At 42.6% G+C, this 21355-nt stretch overlaps 1 protein-coding gene across 3 annotated transcripts in view; it reads right to left on the minus strand.

The window, feature by feature from the left end:
• The window catches only part of MTUS2 (microtubule associated scaffold protein 2), a 312287-nt gene that overhangs the window by 189133 nt on the left and 101799 nt on the right, over positions 1-21355 (minus strand). For all 3 annotated transcript variants that reach the window (XM_083608962.1, XM_083608963.1, XM_083608961.1), the window contains 2 exons: positions 15658-15898; positions 7238-7444 (listed from right to left, as the gene is read on the minus strand). In XM_083608962.1, the coding sequence (XP_083465088.1) occupies positions 7238-7444; positions 15658-15898 (448 nt within the window). The remainder of the gene's footprint in view (positions 1-7237; positions 7445-15657; positions 15899-21355) is intronic.

The raw sequence follows: 21355 nt of genomic DNA on the forward strand, positions 1-21355 counted from the left end.
AATCCACAGGGCCAAACCATTGGATATGCAGTATTGGCTGTGTCTAACTCAACACCTGGGGGAAGGCATAAAAACAGCACTATCATTTTATTTATGTATCGAGTGTTCTTCCTCAGGCAATATCTGTTTTTCCATCTGCATTTCTGTGCTGGAGGGAAGGAGGTCCACAGATGAAAGAGGGGTCTCATTGGTTCACATGAATTTGGGTGCCTCTCAAAAATCTGGTCTAGGACATTGTATTTTAAGTGGGATTTACAGTCCAGCACCATCCAGAAGACCACATGTTCCTCAGCCCTGACCTATAACTACTTCCATGAATATATCTAATACTTTTTAAAAACAAAAATATTATTCTTGTACTAAAAGCTAAAAATAAGCGCTTCAGCTTTTCTGCATTGGCAAAGTAGTCCCCCCACCCACCCACTGATCATTTTGGTTGCCTTTCTCTTTTACTTAGAAATGCTTTGACCTCGCTGTCATATATACAATATGGATCATTGAGGGGGGAGTAATTTATCGTACCAATATAAACGCTGATTAATCATCCACCATAGATATATGCAGGTGGGCAATCCATCTGAAGATAACAAATTACCCTTGAATCAGTATGGGTGGTCTCTGTGCAAGAAGGAAGATTGTATCCTTGCCTTTCATCAGTACAGAAGGTTTCCTTAACATGAAGTCCTTATTGAACAAAAGCAGGAGGTGATTGGGGAAGTGGGAAGGGGCTGAATCTAGCCTATGCTATTGAACTGCTGATTAGCTTAAACAATAATTGCCTTCACACAGCTCCAGATGTTCAACTGCATACAGCCAGGTGGATACATTCAAAGGCAACTGACTTTGTTCACCTATCTCTCCACTCTAGATTGCAAAAGCTTTTCTATAATAATAATAATAATAATAATAATAATATTTATATCCCGCCCGAGTCAGGATGGCCGTCCATCAACAGATAGAGTTGGGTGTCATCAGCATACTGATGGCAGCCCAAACCAAAACTCCAGACAAGCTGGGCGAGGGGGCTCGTAAAGATGTTGAAAAGCATCGGGGAGAGTATCACACTCTGCGGCACTCCACACGCCAAGGAGTGGCACGACGACAGTTCCCCCTCAAGCGCCACCCTCTGTCCCCGACCAGAGAGAAACGAGCACAGCCATTGAAGGACTGTGCCCTGGATCCCCACGTCGGCGAGGCGGTCCAGGAGTTCATGATCGACCATGTCAAAGGCTGCTGAAAGGCCTAAAAGAATCAGCAGCCCCGACCCGCCTCGATCCAGCTGCCTGAAGAGATCAGCTGTTAGGGCGACCAGAGCCATCTCGCTCCCATGACCAGAGCAGAAGCCGGACTGGACTGGAATGGATCCAGAGCCAATGTTTCATCCAGAAACCCACCAATTAACCTGTTTACAAGAATATATTAAATTGTCCGCCATATATTCCTGACAAGAAGCAAGGCAAAGTCTACACACCATTGAGATTTTTTGGATTCTTTATACAGTGGTGCCTCGCAAGACGAAATTAATTCGTTCTGCGAGTTTTTTCGTCTTGCGAATTTTTATCTTGCGAAGCACAGTCAAGTCGCAACTGCACCTCTTCAAGCGGTTTTAAGAAAAAGGAAACAAACTTGCAAGATGTTTTCGTCTTGCGAAGCAAGCCCATAGGGAAATTCGTCTTGCGAAGCAACTCAAAAAACGAAAAACTCTTTCGTCTTGCGAGTTTTTCGTCTTCCGAGGCATTCGTCTTGCAAGGTACCACTGTATACCTGAGTGCTTTAGTAAGTAAAGTCACATTTTGCCAGCATCGCACAGAAGGAAATAAGGAATAAAAATTCTACTGGAATTAGCATTTGCCATTTTGTTACTTGACTATCAATTTTATATATTCCATTTAGAAATCCACCCTTTTATCATTTAATGACTCTAGGGTGGATTTCAACATAAAACTGAACTTGAAACAGGTTGCAATATATTGGCATTAAAAAGTGACAGATATTGCTTCTCCGTACAATTCTTTTTTGTTAATATAGTAAAAACTTTGTAAGCTTTCTTCTTCCCCTCTCTTTTTATTCACACTTTTCTTTCTTTTTGAATGTAATAGAATAAAAAATATATCTAAAAGTAATGTTAAAAAACCAGATCAAAATAACCATCACATTAAAGAAAATGTAAAATATCAAACAGAAATTACTACTGAAATCACAGCTGGTGCTTCCATTGACATACAAAGCCCTAAATGACTTGGGTTGCAAATATCGGAAGGAATGCCCCCTCCCATGCAGACTTGCCCGGGTGTTAAGATCTGCAGGGGAGGCCATGCTGATAAGTTCTGCTGTCTTATGAAGTTTGTGGGGCAGGAGAGCATAAGAGGGCCTTTTTTGTGATGTCCCCAGATTGTGGAATGCACTTCTCTTCAAAGGGCATTTTGACAAGATGCATCTTTTTGCATAGGCCTTGAAGTGGGGGGCAAGATCAGAATCTCCCTTTCATTTACAGTGTTGATGCTGTTGCTGGTTGCTGTTGATTTTGTTTTGGCCTAGTAAAGTGTATATATTACATGCCTTACTTGTTTTGAACTGTATGTAACCCACCCTGGGACTGCATGATAAAGGGCAGGCTATAAATGCCAATAAATATTAAATAAAGCAAGCATACAGGCAATAAATCAGACAGTAACTGGTTTCATTGCATCAAACTCATCCAAATGCCTGGGCATCTTTAGCTATCCCCAAAATTTAAGTAATTAGCACCTCAGAGGTGAAGGCGTTAAAATGACTAGTGCACAGAATATTCAGATTCAGATTTTCTGTAAGGCACAAAGAGCAGAAGTCAATGTGAATGAGAACCTCTCCATAACACAATTATTCAAGAGCAGCAATTAAACAATATATGTTTTATTCAGAACACATTTATTGCCATGCATTCTATTGCCTTACCCCTCTGTTGTTGTTTTCATTGGCCTTATTCAATGAAAGCCAAGTGATTTGAAAAAAGAATTCAGTTCACTAATATGCTAATATCACATATGGTGTTATTTGATGCGCTTATATAAGATACACAGTCGAATGAAAGATGCATCGCTATCAGAATACAAAAAAGCCAAGGCCATGCTGTAGTTCCGACAGGAAAGTATTTTTAGGTGTGCAAAAGATGTGGGTTTTGTTCCACAATTCCCTGACATACATTCCCTATTCAGAAAAATCAGTCTAGCAGGGAGGTGAGGCAATAGCACAGTCTCTAGAGACACCTGAACTGCCAAGGTCTATTTTTGGCCCTGCCACAAATTTGGCATGTGAGAGGAAAATCTCCTGTATGTATTAGAATCCTAAGTGTGCAGAAGGATTCCTGAAATATGAACAGACGGCCTGATTTAAACAGGATGTCAGGCCCTTCCAAGTTGCCACGGTTTTCTTTTCCAAGCAAAGGCTCCTGTTACTGTGATGCTTCCCCTATTTCCCTAAGCCACGGCATGTTCCAAGAGCACAGTAGTTGTTTTCCTTTGGAAGGAGGTCGCTGGAAGCTCATTGGCTTTTTTGCAATGTTTGAGTTTATCTGCAAGTTTACAGGAGCATGGGTGGAGGGTCGCAATATAAAACACCGCAGCAGGTTGCCAAAGTCCACATCAGATCATCCAGCACCCTTAAGGTGGTTACAGAGCCCAAACTCAGCTTTCTCAAAAGAGTTTTTTCTGGCATGTTAACGCTAACAAATGTATTGCGGCATAAGCTTTTGTGATGTAGGGCCTATTTCTCTACTCTAGCCCATGAATGCTTACACCATAATGGCACTGGCAACTTCAAAATCGGTTTACTGAAATGCCCTCTACGTGGGGGTACCCTTGTGCTTCATCCAGAAGCAGCAGTTACTCATTTTGAAGTAAAAGCAGCTTGGGTCAGATCCAGAAAATCTTCCCTTGCGCACTCTTTGCTTCTGCAAAAAAACACCTTCAGGGGCTAATGGGGGCATTTTCAGAGCATGCATGATTGAAAGCGCGTTCTCGATTACAGCTCTGCAGCTGATTTTTCTTCAGCTTACAAGTGGCCAGTTTAAGCATTAAAAACACCCACAAAAAGTGAGAATAATGCAATATTTAGTTTTGCCCGTATCAACAAATATCTAGCAGCATGCAAAGGATAGACCATTGCTAGGCAACATCTTCTTTAGAGCAAAAACTCTAAGAAAACTGGGAAAGGCAATTGATTTATTAGCCACTTTTCTACTTAAAAACACCCAAAGTGGCACAAAGCAAAAAGCACAATAATCAATAAAATTTACCTAATACAGTACAACAATAAAAGCTCAGTAAAAGCCTAAAGTCAGCTTGGCTGCAAATTGCAATATAACCAAAGCCTAGAAATCACAGCCTAAACAAATGTAGCAGTAAAAAAAAAAACCCTAAACACGAAAGCATTCTGTCCTGCTCACAGCAGTTTATGCACATTAAAGGATGCCAGGATCACTCTGCTGGCTCAGAGCCTTCCCTTCCACTCGCCAAACAGGTGGGCAGGTGGAAGTGTCACTAGCAGAAAGCTGGGGAGCGGTGGAGACTCACTTAAGACTGTAATCCTATCTTCCTCTTCTTCTTCTTGGTGTATCAAAAAAAAATCAATTTTTTTTTTTTAGTCTGTAATCCTATATCCCTGGGATGACTCATCTTTATTTCCTTCTTTTTGGACTTAGCACCAAATTAATCCATGCTCAGTCCTCGGGGGTTGAGAGAAGTGTAAAAGTGAGTGTGACCCAATTTTTGTGACCCCACATTTCAGGTGTCTTGAGGGGTCATGAAAACCTTTTGATGTCACAGAATTATGATACCGACTGTGTTTTCCCAGTGGATCAACTGAATTCAATGGGACTTTATTCTGAGCAAATATGTGTTGGATTGTACTGTAAATGATGGGACAGCCTCTCAAGCAGCCCTTTACCAATGCCAACTGTCTTAAGACACAAACTTTCCCACTTGTAAGCCGTTTTTGGCATATTCTGAATGTACAGTGGTACCTCTAGTTGCGTTCGCTCTCGTTACGGACTTTCAGCTTACGAACGTGGCCAACCCGGAAGTGTTTACTTCTGGGTTTGCCACGCACACATGCGCAAAAGCAATCTGCGTGCTTCACGCATGTGCAGAAGCGCTTGATCGCGCCATGCACATGCGCGGAAGAGGCGCTCTAGTTGCAGACTTTGCGGTGTGCGAATGGCACCCCAAAACGGATTAAGTCTGCAACTAGAGCTACCACTGTATTATTGTGTAAGAGTGGGTAAGAATTTCTGGTTCCTTTGCTGTTGCTTGAGGCACAGGTGGCCTCAGTGGCAGGGATCTGGACAGGAATAGCCTAACTCCTAGTAATCTCTAGGTCAGATTACTGCAATGTGTCATCCATGGGGTTGCCTCTAAAGACAGTTCGGAAACTTCAGCTGGTGCAGAATTCAGCAGCCAGCGTGCTCACCAGGGCAAGCCAGTTTGAGCATAATATGCCAATCCTGACCGAATTACACTGGCTGCCAATCAGTTTCCGGGCCCACTTCAAAGTGCTGATTTTGACTTATAAAGCCTGAAATGGCTCAGGACTGCAATACCTCAAGGTTCACCTCTCCTCCTATGAACTGACCCGGATCCTGCAATCATCATCTTCTTCATGTGCCTTCTCCACAAGAGGTCTGGAGGATGGCAACACGAGAATGGGCCTTTTCTGTGGTGGCTCCCCATTGGAGAAATGCTCTCTCCTGGGAGGCTCACCTGATGCCTTCATTAAATAGCTTTAGGCACCAAGCGAAAACCTTTCTCTTCAACCAGGCCTTTGGTTGATTAACATTCTATGTCCTCCTAAATGTGTTTTTGAGAAGGGGGCTATTGGTTTGCTCTTGTTTTTATTATGCATTTTGTGTTCTCATTTTGAATTTCTATGTTGTGAACTGCCTTGTGATCTCCGGATGAAGGCCAGCACACAAATTTAATAATAATAAAAGAATGGTTAACAATTTATTTCCAATAAAATATTTTTCACCATTGGGGATGCAAGTGTTCTTCCCTCTTTGCAATTCTACTCTGGGCTTGAGATATCTCATTTATGCGGGCTCTGTGCTGTGGATGTACGTTTTCCGCCCTGTCTCTTTAAACCTTTCCCATGCATCCTACAGTGTGCGACAGAGCACCATGATCAAGGTATCTACATATATAACATTATCTTTGTAGTTGCAGCCGCTAAGCTCAATATCCCACACTGCTGCTACTCTGGTTTACCGAACCTACTATGCAAGCGTAAGGAAGTCGTTAGGATCGGCTATAGCCTGGTTTTGTTTTATTTATTGTAATTATTTTAAAATTAGCATAAACACTGAAAGATTTAGGACTCTACAGCATCCAAAAGCCTCTGGCACTTCATGGAAGCTGGCACCTTCAATTTGAACCACTTCGAGAGTGATAACAGTTGCTTTGAAATTGACACGGTTCACGCTGAAGCTGGTCTTCAAAGAGAGGAACTGGCATTAGGAAAAAAAATTAAATCCTCCAATCCCAGCTTGTGCTTCTGGCGCACGGCACATGCATATACATCCCATAAGGAGCACGGTCTGCATCGTGCGGTTCTTTCGTACTTAATAAAATTAACATTAGCAACAGAAAATAGGATTTGAGGTGACATTTCAGCCAAGGATTTTTCCCCCACGGCTGAAAAGGAGACCATAGCTAAGGGGGAGGGGAGGAACAGCAAAATTCTGATCCTTTTTAAAATCCCTAGCATGGTTCCATTAGCTTCTTGAACCAAGATTGGCTCGCCCCGTTGAGGAGAGATATGGAACAAGAGCAAACGAAAAAGAATAGACTGCTTACTTCACATAATCTTCCCCCGAAGTGCGTGTATTTCATAACTGCTGTGTGCTGATGCAGGACACCTACTTGCACTTATTTACTTACATCAGCTTGGAAGAGGGATAATTCATCAAACAGGTAAAAAAAGAAAACGCAGAACTGTGCAAGATGCCTTTTTTTTTTTTTTGAAGCAGTAAAACCTATCCAAGCAATTTGTCATCCGAAATTATTCATCCATCATTATTTTCATAACATTCAAAAGTAGGCAAAGAAGATTCCATACCAGCAGAAATGTGCATTGAGAAAAAAGCAACCATTAGAAACATCCTAGTAGAGATTAAATTTTCTCTTTCATCCTCTTTTCTCCTGCCCCCCCCCCCTGCAATGAACCTTGCTCATATCTAGAGTGGGGATAATGTTCCCTGACTTACGATTGGCTGTCCTGCTTTGATCACTCTGGACGCTGTCATTCGACTGGTTGCTTGAGATCGACGAGACACTGGAGCTCCTGACAAAGCCAAAGGCTGCTAGTTTAGCGGCCGGCAAGCGGGAATAACCAGGAGGGCGAAGTCCAGATGGACATGGCTTGGGAAGGTTTGATTTCGTAGCATTTGGATTCGGGCCTTTTTTGAGATCAACTGGGGGTGGAAATTAAAAATGTTATACGAAAACGCAGGAAGCAAGGATTGCATTACAGTGCTGTGTTTATTGGAAACGAACAGTCTTAGGATCTAAAGTAGGCCATTCTTTTGGCCTTTTTCAAGTTGGCATCTTTTAAACACACACATACACACACACACCACCACCACCAGTGGAGTTAAAAGCACTAGACTAGAGCTGAGCAGGCGTTTTTCAGTAGAGTTGGAATGGACCACAAGGGTCCTCTAGTCCAACCCCCTGCAATGCAAGACTCTTTCACCCAATGTGGGGCTCGAACCTTAGACCCTGAGATTAAGGGTTTCATGCTTTGCCGACTGAGCTATTCCAGCTGAAACATATAAGGTACTACAGTAACTTTGGCGTAAGGTTTGGCCTGTTTGTCCAATATAGAGAGCTGAAGGACACTGTTGGCATTTGATGGCATATACAATGTTAGACGATGAGCAATTAAATAGTCCCGAGATGGTATGTGTGATGTTGTTGGGGCCAGTAATGGTGTTGTCCGGGTGTATGTGGCAGCAAAGTTGGCATCTGGGTTTATTGCAGGCTCTGGTGCCAGTGTCTGTGTTACGTCTGGTTGTAGTATTATTGTGGGTTAGGAGTTGTTTAAGATTGGGTGGCTGTCTGTAGGCAATGAAAGGTCTTCCTCCCAGAGCTTGAGAAAGAGAACTGTCATTGTCCAGGAGAGGTTGTAGATCTCTGATGATGCTTTGTACTGTTTTAACTTGGGAGCTGTATGTGATGACTAGAGGTGTTCTGTTATTTTCTTTTTTGGGTCTGTCTTGCAGCAAGTTCTCTCTGGGTATCTGTCTGGCTCTGTTGATCTGTTGTCTAACTTCATTTGCTGGGTATTTTAGTTCTAAAAAGGTTTGCTGTAGATCTCTTAGGTGAGAGTCTCTGTCTGTAGAATTGGAACAGATACGGCTGTAACGTAGTGCCTGGCTATATACAATGGACTGTTTGGTATGTTTGGGATGGTAGCTAGAGGCATGTAGATATGTTTGTCGGTCAGTTGGTTTACGGTATAAGGTGGTGTCTATGCGTCCATCCTGTATTTTTATAGTAGTGTCCAAAAAATGTATTTCTTGCATAGATTGATTCATTGTTAGGTTGATTGTGGGGTGAAAATCATTGAATTTCTGGTGGAAGGTGTCCAGGATCTGTTGACCATGTGTCCAGATGATAAAAATATCGTCAATGTATCGCAGGTACAAGAGAGAAGAAGTGTGCATGCACACGAAAGCTGAAGAAGTGTGCATGCACACGAAAGCTCATACCAAGAACTAACTTAGTTGGTCTTTAAGGTGCTACTGGAAGGAAAAAAATATTTTTTTGTTTTGACTATGGCAGACCAACACGGCTACCTATCTGTAACTACAATAACTTTGGTTGGTTTTTGTAGGTTTTAAACATGAAAATGAAAAAAATGATATTAACGTTTAAAGATATCCCACATTGGGTGCTTTGTAGGGGCCTCAGTTGTGCAGGGAAGAAGGTTAGAAAGTCACCCTGATCTTCCTCTCCCCTGCTTTACTCTGAATGGATTCAGAAATACTGGCTGCAAATAACTTCAGACAATGCCCCTTCCTTGATATATTGTGTGGTATGCTCCCTTAGGCCTGCTGGCCTCTCATGAGACTACTGCTTCTCCATTGCCTTAGGTGGCTGAATTGCAATATTCCTTCTCCTTGGTGTCAGAGCTTCCTTTGCCATCACTCCAGTGGCTGGGACAACCCTTTTGTTTTCAGGAGCCAACATCCTTGTTGTGCTGTGGGGCTGGCCGTGGTCAAGCCACTTAAGTCGGCTTCCTTGTTCTGATGGGATGGAGAATCCAGTACACGACCGTATTTATGATAATCAGCACTAACTGGGACTACTGATAGAGAATCCAAGCGTAACACAGATAGGATTATATTCAGTGGGGGGCACTGACATTACAGCTAGGCTGTCAGAGCAAATGTGAAAGAAACTTAATGGCAGGGTGCCATCCTCCTGCAGGGAAATACATTTTTCAGCAGCAAATTAAGTGTAATGGTAAAATTTAATACTGTCTTCTAAAGAAGAGTTATAGCACATCCACCTTCTGTCTGATGTCTTTATTATTTAGAATTTCCTAATTACTTGCTCAACAGGGGTATAATCTCCATTTTGAAGGATTTCCAGAAAATCATAGGTTCTAATAGGAAGGCTTTCAGCACAGGAAAGCTTGCTTTAGATACAGGATAGCCGTATTTAAACATCACAACCTTTTTCATGCAGCATACTAAAAAGGACTTTCCCCATGGTGCCAAATAGCAATTCCTGTAGAGGGTGAAACATTTCAGAGTTTCCCAGAGTTTCCCAAGTCATGGAGCATCCGTACTCAAGCACCACCACACCCAAGGATAAGAAGCTGTCCTTATAACACCATAAAGAGTTTTTAAATGCTACACCAGGAACACCATCAAGGTGGAGCAATTGTTGAAAGTGTAATACTTTAACTTGCCTTCAGGCAGGGCCTAAACTGAATGGCTTACAGACAGTCGACTACACAGCTGAGATAATAGAATCCGTCTTTTGATTCCTGCCACTTCATTACAGTGTGTCAGGACCTATTGGCCAATACCCCATTTGGTGAAATGTACAACCACAGTCTTTCAGTGCTCTGGTCTGGCTCCAACCACCAGGATGGTCATTGGCTCCACATGGGCAGGATGGAATATAGGTAGGTTCCAAGTCTCAGTGGTGCTTTGCTTGAGCTCTGGAGTGTCTTGCGTTCCTAGCCTTGTTCTTCAATTCTGACTCCTACCCTTGGCTTCTGATTGTTGTTTGCTCTTGACTCTTCTTCTAACTTGCTCCACTGTCTCCCGTGGACAAGTGCTTCTATGCAAACATGGTGGTTTTATCCAAAATTTGTTAGTATTCACTGAACAGCAGTGGGGTGACGGACTACAGCTACCAGCAACTTTTCTTCAATGATCAGAGATCCAGACAATGTTATTTTAATCTCCGGTATTAATTTCAGTTGATCTGTCAAAATAAGCAAGAAGAAATGCTCCATTTCATAGCTGCCTGAAGGCAGTTTCAGAATTAAACATTGTCTGTGCTCTACAAGAATCAGTCTCTTTGATGCTTTCGCTGTCCCCTGTTAGAGGACTTTAAAGTGTTTCCAAGTAGAGACTGGCTGACAAAAGACAGCTGTAACTGGAGTTATAAGGACATCTGAAAACCGCCGTAGAGGATGCATTCACCATGGAACAGCAAATACAGCAAATCATGCAGGGAGATGATGAAGGGTTGAAGTAGACATGATGATGGCTGCTCCATGGGAAAGAACTGAGTTTCAGCAGTAACAGCTAGAGATGGATAAATCAAGTTTGTAGCTGAGTGGTGCCCAGGTCCGGGACTTGGGGAGTCCACTGATTCTGGATAGGACCGTACATGAGTGCATTTTAAAAAGGTGCACATTAGTGCATATTTAAACTATTATATGTGCAACTTGTATACAGTTTGGCCTAATACACATATTTGCAAGCAATTTATTTTAATAAAATGCATTTTTATATTTTCACTAATATACGCATTTTATACCCACTTTCCCCTAATATACACATTTTTATCCGGTGGGGTGGGGAGGTTGCTGAGTATATTGTGAAACTCAGATAATTGTGAATTCTGCATAAAACCGCATTTCCCAGCAACTGGTATTCAGAGGTATACTGCAGGTAGAACAGCAGTCTCCCATGGCATCTATTTTAATTATTTAGTTCCATCAATTCAGGATGATTGGATGAGTATCATAATGGAGGAGGAGGGGGTTGGGGTTGGGGGTTGGGTGTACCCATATCTATATATTTATTGGAAAAAATTCTCTTTCTAGACCAGTGCAAGTGGAGTGGGGCATGTTACTTGGGTATGTACATTTGTATTAGAAAGAGAGAATTACCTCCCTATCTCTGAAATGTGTCTTGGTTCATTCATTTAAAGGTAAAGATGCTTCAACTGAGCATTTCTACTTGCAGGGGCCACCCAGGGAATCTATCTAAATGCTGACCACTGACAAAGATGCCATTATCCATTTTCCCTCCCCCCTACTGTAACAAATTATAAAAAACCAGTCATCCAACAAAGGCTACAGCAGCTTGAAACCAATAAACCTTTTTAATGTCTTGCTTTGGTGGTTCTCTGAAAACAGAGGCACTGGGATATCAGCATCAGCTGCTTTCAGGGCAAACACTGTTAGCTTTCCTTGAGAGCCCCCGTATGCCATGCTGTGGAAGAATTAAGAGCTTTCTGCATCAAGTGAAGATAAAACTTTCTGGCGGCACATTGGGTCTTCCCCAGGTACTGCAGCAAGATGAAGTCTTTTTAAAAATTGTATTAGTGGTTCAGCATATACTGCAAATGTCTAGATGCTGGGGCTTAGAGTTGAAAGTCAAGATCATGCAAGATCAGGTGGACGTAATTGATAACTTTGCCTGCTTGTTGGTAAAGCACCCTGCTTAAGGTAAATTCTTCAGTCTTGGAAGCAGGCCTGGGACTATAATTAACTGTCTGTAGTCACAAACAGAATACTCTGGGCATAGGCTGGGTAGCTCAGTCAGTAGAGCATGAGACACTTAATCCCAGGGTTGTGGGCTTAAGCTCCAAATGGGGTGAAAGATTCCTGCATTGCAGGGGGCTGGACTAGATGACCCTCACGGCCCCTTCCAACTCTACAATTCTATGATTCTTAGTCTGGTTCTGTTGTTATGCAGCAGGTTTTTCCAGCTCATCTGAGATGCCTCCAGTCATAGAGCTGTTTTCTTCTGACTTCCAACTGGACTGATCCTTCTGCACCTCCGCTATGGAACTCCCTGCCCATTGATAATAGGCACTGCCCTGTTTTTGGCACCGGGCAAAAATTGCTTCTGTTTAAGCAAGCCTATCCAGACAGCACTTGTCCTCCGCTCTTCCTCAGTAGCATGTTGAACGCCTTCCGACCTGAGGGGCTCATCTTCCAGCGTCATAACTTTTATATGCCTGTTGTCTTTGTCCATTGAGTTTTCTTGGCAGGGATACTGAAGTGGTTTGCCAGTTCCTGCTTCAGGTAGATCACGTTTAGTCAAAACTCTCCACTATGACCTGTCCATCTTGGGTGGCCCTGCACGGCATAGCTCATAGCTTCTCTGAGTTATTCAAGCCCCTTCGCCACGGCAAGGCAGTGATCCATGAAGGAGTTACTACTACATGCTACTGAGGAAGAGCAGAGGACAAGTACAAGTAGATTTAGAGCTGATGAAGCGGCTGGGCCAAAGCCAAAAGGTCGCTCAGTTGCGGATATGCCTGGAAGCGAAAGGAAAGTCCAATGCTGTAAAGAAAAATATTGCATAGGAAGCTGGAATGTAAGAACCATGAACCTTGGTAAGCTGGATGTGGTCAAAAATGAGATGGCAAGAATAAATATTGACATCCTGGGCAGCAGTGAACTAAAATGGATGGGAATGGGCAAATTCAGTTTGGATGGCCATCATATCTACTACTGTGGGCAAGAATCCCGTAAAAGAAATGGAGTGGCCCTCATAGTCAACAAAAGAGTGGCAAAAGCTGTACTGGGATGCAATCTCCAAAAATCATAGAATGATCTCGATACGAATCCAAGGCAGACCTTTTAACATCACAGTAATCCAAGTTTATGCACCAACTACCGGTGCTGAAGAAACTAAAATTGACCAATTCTATGAAGACTTACAATACTTTCTAGAAATGACACCAAAGAAGGATGTTCTTCTCATTATAGGGGATTGGAATGCTAAAGTAGGGATTCAAGAGATAAAAGGAACAACTGACAAGTTTGGAGTTCAAAATGAAGCAGGGCAAAGGCTAATAGAGTTCTGTCAAGAGAACAAGCTGGTCATCACAAATACTCTTTTCTAACACAAGAGACGACTCTACACATAGACATCACCAGATGGGCAGCATCAAAATCAGATTGATTATAGTCCATGGACTGCAAGAAGATCAAACCTATCCATTCTTAAGGAAATCAGCCCTGTGTGCTCACTTGAAGGACGGATCCTGAAGCTGAGGCTCCAATACTTTCGCCACCTCACGAGAAGAGAAGACTCCCTGGAAAAGACCCTGATGTTGGGAGAGATGGAGGGCACAAGGAGAAGGGGACGACAGAGGACGAGATGGTTGGACAATGTTCTTAGAATCATAGAGTTGGAAGAGACCACAAGGGCCATCGAGTCCAACCCCCTGCCAAGCAGGAAACACCATCAGAGCACTCCTGACATATGGTTGTCAAGCCTCTGCTTAAAGACCTCCAAAGAAGGAGACTCCACCACACTCCTTGGCAGCAAATTCCACTGTCGAACAGCTCTTACTGTCAGGAAGTTCTTCCTAATGTTTAGGTGGAATCTTCTTTCTTGTAGTTTGGATCCATTGCTCCGTGTCCGCTTCTCTGGAGCAGCAGAAAACAACCTTTCTCCCTCCTCTATGTGACATCCTTTTATATATTTGAACATGGCTATCATATCACCCCTTAACCTCCTCTTCTCCAGGCTAAACATGCCCAGCTCCCTTAGCCGTTCCTCATAAGGCATCGTTTCCAGGCCTTTGACCATTTTGGTTGCCCTCCACTGGACACGTTCCAGTTTGTCAGTGTCCTTCTTGAACTGTGGTGCCCAGAACTGGACACAGTACTCCAGGTGAGGTCTGACCAGAGCAGAATACAGTGGCACTATTATTTCCCTTGATCTAGATGCTATACTCCTATTCTTGAAGCTACCAACATGAGTTTGATCAAACTGCGGGAGGCAGTGGAAGACAGGAGTGCCTGGCGTGCTCTGGTCCATGGGGTCACGGAGTTGGACACGACTAAATGACTAAACAACAATCCAGACAGTGGTCAAAGACATTTTATTTCCCCAGGAATCTCTGGGATTTGTCCTCTGTCTCATATCACACCCACACCATACAATGAAAGCACTTTTATGCTACTTTCATAGTTAAAGTTGACCCTAAAGATGTACAGTACAGATGGTGTCCAAGCCCTGTACCAGACTGCAGTGCTGTGGTAGAAAAAGCTAGGAAGCTGCCTTATACTGAATCAGACCATTGCTCCTGCTATCTCAGAGTTGTCTACACTGACCGGCTGTTGCTTGGCAGGATTTCTGAAAGTTTTCTCTCGCAGTCATACCAAGAGATGCCATGGAATGAATAAGGGACCAGACTTTCTGTATGCAAAGCAGTGCTTTACCACTTAGTTATTGTTGTTTATACTCTCTGGGAAACAGGTCACTTTATTTAATAAGGTTGTCATTCTTTTAGGCTTGCTTTGCTCTGGCTGAATGTGTTAAGTGCTGGCTAGCTACAAATAACTTAAGCAAATGCCCTTTTGTTGATTGTATTTTCATGTATGATGTTTCAGTCTGAAGATGGAGGGGAGCAAATAATTGATTTAGGTTGCAAGCCTATGCATACACACCTGAGTTCCTCCAGTGGGGTTTCTGAGTAAACATGCCTAGGATTTATCTGTTAGGAGAGACTGGTCCATGCCAAGAATCAAATACAATGTTCGTTAATTAGATTTATATCCCACTTTTCCTCCACAAAGATCAAGGTTTGTTAAGGGCGCTGGGAAGTGTAGCTCCACCATGCGTCTCCTATTAATTCTCATCACTGTTAACAAACTACAGTTCCCAGGATTCTTTGGCATAGTTTTCATGTTTACTTTTAAAAAAACCCACAAAGTTGAATTTTGTGTTAAGAACAAAAATGATGGCATGAGTCAAAGTAATTCCACAATTAACTTAGTTCTGAGTGGAGACTCAGGTACCCATGGCCACTGGATAACTTCACAACCTGTTTACAAATATTGTTCATTTTGGCACATATTTTATAAAAATTAATTAGTAAGATCACTGTGTATTCCCGAAAAATTTTGCCCTTTAGTGAGGGCACTTCTCTGCAGTAACCATTTGACTGTATGGATACACTTCCCACACTGGAAGTGGATCCATTAATTAATGTGCAAGATAGAAGTTTTATACGCAAATTGAGCAAATAACCTTAATCACTGTTATTAGACTTAATCGCTATGATTAGACCGTGCTAGGAACAGGCCCCAGCTCTGTACATTTTGATATCTCCCCACCCCACACCCCGCTTTTTAAAAAGAAAATAAATTGACCACTGTAATTAAAAGACAGACAGTGAAGATGGTTACCTGAATTATCTGGATGAAAAAGCGGAGGAGAACTGGCTATTGGCCCTTGTGGATGGATGCAGCTTGCTGAAGACCTCTGGCTTGTAATCAAAATCCTGCTTTTTGCAGACGGTAATCTGGAAACTGCTCCTAGTCCTAACTGAGGCTTAAGTATCATTGCAGAGCGATAGAAGCTTGGAGGCACCTCATAGTGAGTGTATGGTGGAGGACAAAATTCTCCTTTCACAGGCCTTTCCCCAACCTGCACAAATATAAATACAAAAAAAGTTACGGCAAGAAAGGTATCTTGAGAAACAAAATATATGGCGCTTCCATAACTGCTTATAAGAACTGAGATCGCTGCTTTCCAGCATGATCATTGGTTTGGTATGTAGAGGTGGAAAATGCAGCAATCTCTGAATAAAAAGTTATAGACTACCTTTCACAACAGAACATCAAATGGTGGCGTTCCATTATGATTGCTTGAAAATTATTTGTTAAGGCTGAATACACAGAAAGGTTACCTACAGTGCAATCCTATTGTTTTTTGTTTTTGTACTTAAAAAACAACCCCTATTTCAGCTTTTTATGGTATGTCTACAAAACACCTTGAGACACATGTAAAAGGTGATTAATATATGCAGTCCTGTCGTACCTTGGAAGTCGAACACCTTGTGAGACGAACGCTTTGGCTCCTGAACGCTGCAAACCCGGAAAGTGAGTGTTCCGGTTTGCAAATCTTCTTTGGAACCCAAACGTCCAACGGGGCTTCCAATTGGCTGCAGGAACTTCCTGTAGCCAATTGAAAACCGCGCCTTGGTTTCCAAATGTTTTGGAAATCGAACGGACTTCTGGAACGGATTACGTTCAGCTTCTGAGGTACTTTCTAAGTGTCCCTATTTTCCAGGGGCAACCGCTGAAACCCAAAAGCTGTCCCAGTTTCTGATTTGACCCTGGAATGTCCCTATTCTGCTTGCCAGTACTGCCAAGTGAAGACAAGGGACAGCAGCAATGAAGGAGGGACCCATTGCCTCTCCATGGCTGCCACTGCTGGCCTCCTCCGGTGGGGAGCTTGTAGCAGGTGCTGGAGAGTAGGCAAGGAGAAGGAATGGCCGCTGCCACCAAGGCTCAGCCCTGTGTGGTGTACCAGCTCTGAGGGGCAAGGAGATAGCAAGGCTGGGAAGAAAGGGGGAGCGGAAGGGCCCCAGAAGTCTTGATTTTTAAAAAATAGAAATGATTTGTGCATCCGCGTCTAATCCTGTCCCTTTCTAAAATATATTGCTGTGCGTTTTTCTTTTTGCAAATTTACCAAAGAGTAAAATAAAATCAGGATTAAGGGGCTTTCTCGGGATGGTGGAGGGTGTATGTGCTGTGTCCCATTGCCTTTCTTCTAATAGGAAATGCTCTGCAGGAAGGGGGACAAAGATTGGGGGTCAGTTGGTGCGGGAGTGAGAAATGTCCCTGTTTTCATCTGAGGAATGTTGGAGGGCATGTTAATAACAACAACAAAGTCTCATTAAGTTCAACTGGATATAGAATTTCTGGCTAAATCTGCACTCCTGTAACACTTACTTAGGACTGAAAGTAAGTCCCACTGAGTGGGGCTTCCTTGTGAACAAACAGGCAAAGCAGTGCTATTTTACTCACCATTAACACCTCCCTTGTTCTCTTAGAATGGCAATGGCGCCCACCCGAAGGTGCTGAAACTGAGGTCTGGTGAGTTCCAGCTGGAAAAAAAGCCCTGATGCGAAGGGAATGGCTACAATCCTACACACATTTGCGTGGGACGAAGCACCACAGGCTTACAGTGGTACCTCGGGTTACAGACACTTCAGGTTACATACGCTTCAGATTACAGACTCCGCTAACCCAGAAACAGTACCTCGGATTAAGAACTTTGCTTCAGGATGAGAACAGAAATCACACGGCGGTGGCAGCGGGAGGCCCCATTAGCTAAAGTGGTGCTTCAGGTTAAGAACAGTTTCAGGTTAAGAACAGAGCTCCAGAACGAATTTAGTTCTTAACTCGAGGTACCACTATATTTCTGAGCAGTTCTGTATGTACAGGATTCCAACACTCAGCAGGGCATTTTAATCACCTTTGTTCTTTATTAGACAGTAAGCTAGTGAAGTCTGCTTTTATACGTGCTCATTGTCTTTTGTTTTACAGAGAGGAATTGGAAAACATTTAGCAGGGAAAGTAACTGGACACTAATGTATTGGACACTCAGATGCTCTGATTAATGAGAAATGAATTAAAAGGTGGTATCTAGTAACAATTTAAATATAAATGTATCAATGTAGACAAAAGAATTAATCTTCCTAAATTTATGTATGTTATCGTGAATGGATTTGTGGTGGTGATGGTGGTTGTGTGAGTGATTAATGGATCCCTCCCTGTGCCTGCCCCTGCCCCAACCAAGCAATAAAAAATGAAATTTCCACAACAAGATACTGGCCCTGCAATGCTTTATATGCAGGCCATGATTCACATATGTAATCCTATCACAAATCCATTGGAAATGAGCATTTTCCATTGCTGTGCTTATACTTGGAACTATCTTCCCTGTGCTGTGCAGGAAGCGTCATCTGTTATGTGTTTTAGATATATTCTGAAGACATATCTTGTTTGCTGAAGCTTTTGCCAGCTCTTAATGCTGGACTTGATAACTTTCGCAGAGTTTTATTCTGGTTTTAGTGTTACAAGTTTTATATGGGCGATTGTATTGTGATTTGCTGTTTACCATTTAGAAATTGTGCTGCAGTCTAAATTTTATTTCTAAATAAATCATTGCTTTCAATTATGCCTACCTCCAAGTAATGGGCACAAGTTGTGCTTTTTTCTGGGGGGTACTCAAGGGTACACAGTACTGGCATCTCCCCCCTCCCCCCGTGTTAAAAGTGTGGCATTTACTGTAACAACTTCATGGTGAGCACTGGGACACTTTTTTCTTAAAAAAGGGGGGGGGGAGCACTGGGCACAATCTGGCCAAAGTGTGACACATTTATACTTCATTGGTTTCAGTGGGATAATTAAACATGCAGCCTAACGCTGCAATTTTATATATATCTGCTCATAAGTAAGCTCCATTGAGTTCAATGGTACTTACATCCAGGTAAGTACGTACAGTGGAAGCTCGAGCTGCGAATGTCATTCGTGCGGGATGCACGTTCGCAATCCGCGTCTGCAAATCAGCACTTCTGCACATGCATATTGGCTATTTAAGGAGCATTCACTTTGATTTGTTTGCAGAGATGCTCGACAAGGTTGCTTTAAAGTACTTTTTGCTGCATTTCCCCCATCATTTTTCTTATTGCAGGAGGTCCACATTTGGGGGGGAGCGGGTTTGTTGTGCAAGAACTCGAAATCAGCTTTCATTGGGCAACTTGAATTTGTCAGTTAAATTAACAAAGGCCACCACTGCAGGGCGGAATCCTGCATAGCTTTGGAACTTGCCCAGGGAAATATAAACTGCACCATACAATCTCTGATATTTCTACTCTCTTTCAGTAGATGCTGGCATGTGGCTGCCATATGGAAGGAGAGAGGGATGACAGCGAACATGCTGGTTCACCTTGTCAACCGAGCTCTGACTTTCCTATAATCCTGGTGAATGGTTACACCTGGAAGTGTCCTGCAGGCAGCTCCTGGAAGGCAAGAACCCCAGCAGGTTTTTGCAAGGTTGCTTTTGAACATGTGCGAAAAGGGCAGGGCAGCAATTTTAAGAAAGCAAACAAGCAAAAAAGACAAATGCACCTGTGATCAGGAATTGCATAAAAACAACAGTGCTGCGGAATATTCAGGATTAAGAAAGGTTCCTGAACGGTTGTTCAGTTTGCCAACACACAATTTAAAGCATCGTTGAAGGGGAATCTGGTTGGTGATTTAATCTACAAACTAGCATCCAGCCATTATTTTGCACTTTGCTTTTAAGATTTTGATTTTTTAAAAAACAAAACAAAACAGCTTGGAAGGCAAAGCCAGATTTATTTCAGAAATTAATCATAAAAATTGCCAAAAGCTGAATATGCAAAACTACCTAGGCTGCTTGATTAACTTTGCTGCTAATTTACAACACATTCTTGTGTCATGTCACTGCATTTTCAATTATTTATATACATTTACACAATGCAATTTAATGACAGCTATAAATCCTTTGATCCTTGTGGCTACAGTGCTCCAAGAGTAGTATCATGCTTCTATGAATGAAAATCGTTTGGTGTTTTTTTTCATCCCTGTAATCTTGGTGTAAAATATGTAGGAAAGCATATGGAACACAGGATCTAGGCTTTACATCTGCATAATCTTTACTTCCTGCTCGCACAGTTCACCAATTAATTCGAGCCTTCTGAAAGTTAATTATATGTAAAGAAAGTTAGCACTTCTGTAAACTATCTGAAATGCTGTTTTTAACCATTGCAATGTATTTCAGCATGTTACTTCCTTACATTTTTAGAAAGGTATGCTTTTTCTCCAGAAGTCATTAATGAAACTAGCCTATTTCACTTTGGTAAAACCTGTTCCCATTAAAATAAATAAATAGCACAGCGACTGGACAGCTACAATGCGTCCCAGCTACTTCTCATGTTAATTGGAGACTTCATTATATACGCTGTGCTTTAATAGGACATGTCCATTCAGCAATAACAAATGCTTTTTAAAAAGGAAAGAAGAATTCTGCAAATACCTGGTTAATGCATTTTTTAACCACCTTGGTTTATCTATGCAAGTTGGGGGGGGGGGTGCTTGCTTCTTATCTTTTTCAGATGGCACAGCAAAAAGGGAATACATTGCTTAGCAGAAAATAAAAACTGAACATTTATGTGGAGCAAATACTCTTTTAAAGTCGTATTTGTGAAAGGATTTTTAAAAAGATTTATTTTAAAAAAAAGATTTATTCTAAACTTGCCATGTTTGTGGCCCAGTGCTATGACTCCTTACTGCAATGTGTTTCAGATGGGGCTGTCCCTGAAAGACTTCCCAAATGCAGCTGCTAGGTTACTAACTGGGGCCAACTGTACAGAGCTTATCGCAATCATACACCCAATGTCTGACCCTGTGGTTCCTCTTGTACTGAACAGGACTGAATGTTTGTACAGAACTTCTCAGAACTTCCCAACCTCATTTGGGCAAGGCCTACTGCAGGGGTTGGCAAGGTTTATCTTGCCTGGGCCAGTTGACTCCAGCGGAGATCCCTTCGTGGGCCGGATCGCACCCCCACCCACGATTTGTGGTGTCTGCACAGACACGATTTCTGGCATCTGTGCATGTGCAGATGCCATTTCTGGTGCCAACCCCTGGCCTACTAGGAAGAGTTGCTGGGATCACTGGCCCTGTGCTGTTTTGGTTTCTTTGAATTAAGTGTTAACTTTACAGTGGTACCTCAGGTTAAGTACTTAATTCGTTCCGGAGGTCCGTACTTAACCTGAAACTGTTCTTAACCTGAAGCACCACTTTAGCTAATGGGGTCTCCTGCTGCTGCCGCGCCACCAGAGCATGATTTCTGTTCCCATCCTGAAGCAAAGTTCGTAACCTGAAACACTATTTCTGGGTTAGCGGAGTCTGTAACCTGAAGTGTATGTAACCTGAAGCGTATGTAACCTGAGGTACCACTGTACTGACACCATGTTGTTCATCGCTGACCTACATCTTACTCCAGCTCCTGACAGATGACCCCCATGTGTTTATGCACTTCCTTCTACATTGCAACAGCCAGGTG

Source organism: Podarcis filfolensis, assembly GCF_964270895.1.
Source record: "Podarcis filfolensis genome assembly, chromosome: 4".
NCBI lineage: Eukaryota > Metazoa > Chordata > Lepidosauria > Squamata > Lacertidae > Podarcis > Podarcis filfolensis.